The sequence below is a fragment of the Penaeus vannamei genome, chromosome 5, assembly GCF_042767895.1.
Source record: "Penaeus vannamei isolate JL-2024 chromosome 5, ASM4276789v1, whole genome shotgun sequence".
Lineage (NCBI taxonomy): Eukaryota > Metazoa > Arthropoda > Malacostraca > Decapoda > Penaeidae > Penaeus > Penaeus vannamei.
Genome location: NC_091553.1, coordinates 11270807 through 11278306, shown reverse-complemented (window position 1 = coordinate 11278306; position 7500 = coordinate 11270807). Strand labels below are relative to the sequence as shown.

General features: G+C 36.0%; 2 protein-coding genes across 2 annotated transcripts in view; one reads left to right on the top strand and one right to left on the bottom strand.

Annotated features, from left to right (window-relative positions):
- LOC138861836 (serpin B4-like) overlaps nt 1–5080 on the bottom strand; it is a 6719-nt gene extending 1639 nt beyond the window's left edge. The window contains exons 1-4 of the mRNA XM_070121880.1: nt 4776–5080; nt 2071–2165; nt 618–800; nt 258–471 (exon numbers count right to left, since the gene is read on the bottom strand). Of these exons, the coding sequence (XP_069977981.1) occupies nt 258–471; nt 618–800; nt 2071–2160 (487 nt within the window). The 5' untranslated portion in view covers nt 2161–2165; nt 4776–5080. The remainder of the gene's footprint in view (nt 1–257; nt 472–617; nt 801–2070; nt 2166–4775) is intronic.
- LOC113823313 (YEATS domain-containing protein 2) overlaps nt 1–7500 on the top strand; it is a gene marked incomplete in the record, with an annotated part of 128433 nt that overhangs the window by 31173 nt on the left and 89760 nt on the right.

Sequence of the window (7500 nt, the reverse complement as noted above, 5' to 3'; positions counted from 1 at the left end):
CTCTCTCTCTCTCTATCTCTCTTAATCTCAGTCTCAATCTCTCCCTCCCTCCCCTCTCTCTCTCTCAATCTATCTCCCTCCCTCCCTCCCTCTCTCTCTCTCTCTGGCTGTCTGTCTGTATGTGTGTACACACACACACACACACACACACACACACACACACACACACACACACACACACACACACACACACACACACACACACACACACACACACACACACACACACACGCAATAAAAAGATCCTTTCATCTTACCTTCTGGAATCAGATCCTTAATGCGAGAATTCGTCGCCGTTTCGACGTCTCGGTTGATCTCTCGCGCGGCCGCACTGCCATCCGCAAAGTCCACCCCCTTGACAAGGCTCTGATACATATCGGATAGAAGAGCGGTGTAATCTGGTAACACAGACAATGTGTCAGGAATGCAAACTAAGTTGGACGTTCTTAATTCATAATGTTCATCGTTGTTCTGTAAGAAGAAAAGGGGGAGGGAGGAGGAGGAGGAGAGGGAAAAAGATAAATGGATTAACGAGAATTAAATAAATCAGATTATCCACATTCTAAAATCCAAGCTTTATTCATCGCAAAATTGATGTGATTTTATTCCAGCTTCACCTTAAAATCGATAATAGCATCTCTGAAGGCCTTATGAACAGTTTCACTCCTCAGAGACAAATGCAAAAGGGATTTGATTTCATCCTTCGTCCTTCCTTTGGCTCCCGCACACGCCATCCCGAGGCCAGCTGCGACGCCGAACGGGGAGAAGAAGATATTGCCGGTGGATCCCTCCGCCAGTTTCTGGGTGGAGGCAACAAATGATATAATTCTTTCGAAATATAATTCCTTCTTTTATGTAAGAATTGTTTATCTATCTATCTATCTATCTATATATCTATATCTATCTATCTATCTATCTATCTATCTATCTATCTATATATATATATATATATATCTTTCTCTCTCTCTCTCTCTTTCCATTTACATTTATTTTTTCTTTACTTGATCCTTGCTTCTCCCTAGCCTTTTTTTCCTTCTTTGTCTTCATTCTGTCTCTGTCTACCTTTCTCATCTCTCTTCATCAATGCATTTTTAATGAGTTACTGTGCAGTGTAACGTGGACACCAAAAATTGTTGTTTTAGACTTTGACTTCACTGTGAATTGTATGGAAGAGGAATAATTTGAATGAATAATTTCATGTATGAAATCAACAAAACAATATTACACCGCGGATTTTCGCAACTACATATGGGACTCGTTGACCTATTGATTGCTGTTGATAACGTTATCTCAATAGGTAAATAGTCCAAAATATCATGAAGAGCTAATTAAAAAAATATCGCAAGTATCATGGTCTGCAAATACATATACATCATTATTTTAGCATAGAGCAGTTCCTCATGTTAGTACGAATGGTGTATACTATCCAAGTTAAAACAACAAACATGGATTGGAACTGTGAAATCCAGAACACATTAACCTTATAGCAATCTTGATTAACATAGGAGTTGCAAACGTCAATAACGAGCCCGTCTTTTTACCGAAAGCGAGAAATAAAATACCATTGGTCCTCAGCCCTATAGTCGCGACCCAAATGAGGGTCGCAAGGGTTTTTCTGAGGGTCGCCAGAGGGTCAAAAGAAGAATAAAAGAATCCATAGTCGGATATGTCAGTTAAAGTTGATTTTTTTATTAACACTTGTTTATTGAAATTCAGTGTGTTGGTAATATAATCCTTTAAAGTATAAAATAAAGTATGCTAATATACATATGCAAGAATAACTACCATGTAAATGGTTGGATGTATTACTACATGTTTACACATTTAGGGTCGCTAGCCCAGGCTAAGACTGTCTTTAGGGTCGCAGCCGAAAAAGTTTGGGAAACACTGATCTATACCCTTGAAGAACACAAGCATACAGGGCAACATAGACGAGCAATTCATAACAGGAACAGATGAACTGAAATAGCATATGTCGCATGATATCAGGATCAGATTTTTTTCTGCCACTGACGTCCGTAACACCTTATACATTACAGATGCAATGTAATGCATTAAGAGTTTTCTTACCAGATATAAATCCTTTGCGAAATCTCTCTGACTGGCCGCCAGACAGTGAACTTTCCATTTTTGAGATGGACACGTCTTGCTGTTTCCCATGCTGCCTGTAGAAACAAGAACAAAGCAATTATGAGGGAAATGATTGACGAAAATGAAGGGGAAAGCAGAAAGAAAGGAAGGCAATAAACAGATTGATAATGAACGACAAAAAAGAAAGAACGATAAAAGAGGAAGACGATAGCAGGAAAAGGATAATAGGTGAGGGAAGAGGGAGGGAAGAGGAAGCCTGGAGGGTTAGGAGGAAGAGGAAGCAGAGAATAGGGAAGGTTAGAAGAAAAGGGAGGAAAGGGCAAAATGGTAGGAGGAATTTATTAGGCAGGTAGAGACCATTATATTGAGTAGATGCCTCTCTTAACTCTAAGCTGCACGTTGTACAGAGTTTTTGGTCCTCAGTCACACGCGTGGCAGAGGCATATGAATTGCCCGAACTGAACGAGAGAATTTTATCAGTAAGCAAATATATATATATATATATATATATATATATATATATATATATATATATATATATAAATATATATATATATATATATATATATATATATATATATATATATATATATATATATATATATATATACATGGTAAACAAAGCAATTCAATAATAACAATATGGCATCGAATGAAATGATAGACCGCTGAAAGAAAAACTGACGAGAAATAAGGGAACTGCAAGTAAGAAAATATAAGTTTGAGAAAAAATACAAACAAAAAACAAAGTCACATAACTATATTTGAACTTGTCTGTAGTAGAAAGTTAGAGAGAGAGAGAGAGAGAGAGAGAGAGAGAGAGAGAGAGAGAGAGAGAGAGAGAGAGAGAGACAGAGAGAGAGAGAGAGAGAGAGAGAGAGATAGTGTGAGTAGGGGAGTCGGACAGACACAGACAAAATAAGCTAGTTTGTGCGAGAGAGTAATTTGTATTTTCGTATTTTCGCTTTCATTTCCAATTGCTGTTCATTGCAACATCTCCAGTAACATTAGGCTAGGTAGGACAATGCAACGATGCTAACTGTGGCTGAGAAAAATGTTTTACTTGATGGACCTTTCACTAATAGTCTTAGAACTGATCATCTTTAACCAAAGAAAAATGCAGTTTACCAGTGGTCTGCAGCAGCAAAACTGAATAGGAATGCAGACATTAATTACTTGCGCATACCCTAAGACTTTTAAAATTATAAAAATAAATTGAAATATTTTTTTCTAAAAAGTGAAGGAGCCGCTTGTAATAAGTAACATTGCTTTGCAATATATACCAGGGTCTGTCAAAGTACAGTACTGAATCTCAAGAACCACATAATAATAATAACAATAATAATAATTATTATCATTATATCTAAACACACACACACACACACACACACACACACACATATATAAATATATATATATATATATATATATATATATATATATATATATATATATATATATATATATATATATATATATATATATATGTGTGTGTGTGTGTGTGTGTGTGTGTGTGTGTGTGTGTGTGTGTGTGTGTGTGTGTGTGTGTGTGTGTGAACTGATATCAGGGTTGAGAGGTACATTAGAATAGACATAGTGGGTCGTGAAGATAGTATACAAAATCAAACTGGGTCAGATGAAAAAGGTAGCTGCTCATAACGTCAGACTTTGTGAATACAAACACGAACACAATAACTAACATGCAAAGATGAAGAGCTAAACAGGCCACAATAAGAAATGAAAATAAATCACCATTTATTTTCATTTATCATTGTGGACGTTCTCCTAATCGCCACACTTTGTATCATGTCTTTTGGTTATCATGAGTCGATATGAGTATGTTTCTCTGGTTATCATGATTCGATATGAGCATTTTTCTCTGGTTATCATGATTCGATATGAGCAATTTTCTCTCCTATTCTCCTCCGCAGTCTGCATGCACCAAAACCCCCCTCGGCTCTCCAAGAACTTCCCGACAGCTGTAGTATTGATCGGGCGGCGCTGACGAGAGCCAGCACGTGAGCCGCCCATCCCCTCCCGAGCGAAACTGAAGTATTTGTGCCGTCCAAGGGGCTTTGTGTGCACGTGTTATTAGGAGACCGTGAGTGGCTTCTGCGAAGAGAAGCTACTAGTTTCTCTCTGGAAAACATGAGGGTCATAAATGTATGATTTCTTTCAGGGAAAATCAACAGTTGGAGCATGAGGTTCATGGCAGCTCGACGCGCTCGTGCAAGTGGCCCTTTAACTGTTTTTTTTTTTTTTTCTTTTTAATAAAATAAAATAAAGTGTCCTTATATACATATATATATATATATATATATATATATATATATATATATATACGTGTGTGTGTGTGTGTGTGTGTGTGTGTGTGTGTGTGTGTGTGTGTGTGTGTGTGTGTGTGTGTGTGTGTGTGTGTGTGTGTGTGCGTGCGTGTGTGTGTGTGTGTGTGTGTACAATATATAAATATATATATATATATATATATATATATATATATATATATATATATATATATATATATATATATATATATATATGGTCCTAAAATTAAAAATTAAAAGCAACGCAAAAAGTGAGGGGAAGGGCAATGACATTAAGAATGGGAGACGAAGAGAACGAAAGGGGAGCAACAGAGAAAGTTAGAAGGAGAAAAACTAAAGCTTTAAATACCAAACACTTACCTGAGGAATCCGCTTCCTAATTTTAAATATCGTTGATAGAGACACTTTCTCAACAAGTACTGTATTTGTAGCTTTGATGTTGTCGATGTTTTTCCGTTTTCTTTAGCTTTCCTTATCGCGAAAGCCCTTACAGTAATAAATGAATGATAAATGTGTGGATAGATTCTCTGTAATGTCAAGGAAGTATTCCATTTGATTTAAAACTTATCTTAGAAAATATTCTGAAACGATGAAGGATGAAATAAAGTAGTGTACTTCACACCACGCGTGTAGACGCGACACTGAGAGGAGATGCGGTGAGTAGGAGTGACTGAACCAATCTGCATCGGGATCTGTTGGTCCTTTCTCGCGTTTTTAGATTGCTCACGCCCTCCCCAGGCTTCCAGGTCCATCAAAGTTATTTAAATAAAACATTCTATTGAGAAAAAACAAAAAATATATATATCTGATATTCTTATATACCGTTACACAACGCAACATTCAAATTAACATCGCTCTTATGAATAATTCAACGTTCTTACATAGTCTAATCGAGTGTTTTTGTTGCGATAATCAAGACTATTTTCCGAATAACCGACAGGAAAAAAATATTCGTCATACTCAATTTATTTCAATCGTTTCCATGCAATAAAACTCTCTCTCCGACCACATCCGTCACCTCAATCGATCGCCAGGCGCACTGAGCGAAGACAAGTGGCACGGTGATCCATTAAAAGAATCCTCACATATGTATATGGAACTATAACAGGGAGAATTTGTTCTTTTTCTGGTAACTTCCATGTCTATAAATCAGTGCGTGGAAGGTGAACACAATACAGGTCTGTTAGGTTCTTTTCCCAGGTCAGTAATCTATTTAATTTTATCTTCAAGGAACGAAAGAATATGAGAACACAGTGGGAACAAAACGGTTAATATCGCAGAGCCTATTGCCTTGTCCCAAAAGCAAACTTAAAAACCTGCAGCAGGCGGGCCCGTCCACTGCGTATTACACTGAAGGAGAAACTGAATATGTAATTATTACAGTTCCTTCATGGCTTCGAATAGAGAGATAGATAGATAGATAGATAGAGAGAGAGAGGGGGAGGGGGGAGAGAGGAGAGAAAGAGAGAGGGGTGGGAGGGAAAGGGAGAGAAAGGGAGAGAAAGAGAGAGAGATAGATAGATAGAGACATAGATAGATAGATAGATAGAGAGAGAGAGAGAGAGAGAGAGAGAGAGAGAGAGAGAGAGAGAGAGAGAATGTATTATATACAATATATATATATGCAAATATATAAAAAAATATATATATGTATACGTGTGTACACACACACACACACACACACACACACACACACACACACACACACACACACACACACACACACACACACACGCACGCACGCACACACACACAAATATTTATATATATATATATATATATATATATATATATATATATATATATATATACACACACACACACACACACACACACACACACATGTATATATATATATATATATATATATATATATATATATATACATACATATATATACATATATACACACACACACATATATATACATACATATATATATATATATATATATATATATATATATATATATATATATATAATATCATCATTAATAATAAAATCATCATTATCATCATTATTACTATCATTATTATCACATACAAATGATATCATTCGCATGGGAGACAAAAGAATTGGTAATAGTCACTGTAGTTTTATTTGAAGAGATCGCTTGCCGTCTGTTAGAACGTAGACACATTCGAATGCATTGTTTTGGCTTCGACTCTGTACTCCGACTGTGTTCGACCGTTTGTCTACCTTTTGATATAAAAAAAAAACGTAGTATGTTTATTGCTCTTATAATTTTTTTTCTTATTAGATAATTATCAATATACAGGCTCACTACAATCTTTCAAGATCAATGTAACTTATGCACACAAATTCAAATATTTATCACTCATTTATCACTGCTGTCTATGTTACTTGTTTCACGAATTATTCTCTTTTGAACCTCGAAATACACGTTACACCTTTTAGTATAATCTAATACCATTTTCACATGTGATTCATTATAAGATATCTTTTGAATCCTCCTCAAATGGCCCGATGAAATGTTACAAAATAAAATACAAGAATACTATGTATTTTACCTTTTCAGCAGTGGGTCGCGTATGCGTGTTTACGATTTTAATGGATAGGTTAGCACATATGTGTAGGCGGAGCTTAACCATGGAATTCCTGGAAATTCGGCAAAAAAAAAAAAAAAAAGTAATAACCGGCAAAAAAAATAAAGACAAGGACGTGCAGATAAGGCTTATTATAGACATCGATGTGTTTACTTTGTGACAGAAAAATGTCAGCCTATTGAATGCCTTAGAGAGGGCATGGGATGATTGTTTAGCTTACTCAAATCAAGGTCTATATAAGTACTCATATAGACCCTGAGTCAAATTGCTGCTGGAAATCAGGAGACATTACAGAAAACGGAGATTCACCGAACAAGGAAACTATGAAAGGGTAACTGCAGAGCACAAATACTAAATAAAATAAAAAATCAAGAGTTTATAGGATACCTTAAATAAATTTTGATCTCACCAAGATTATTGCCATCGAGGTATAGTCACTATATTTTGAATTTACTCAGAAGCCAAGCTCAGTGACTGATGTTTAAAGGCATACTCCTCTAAACACACCCATAATCAGG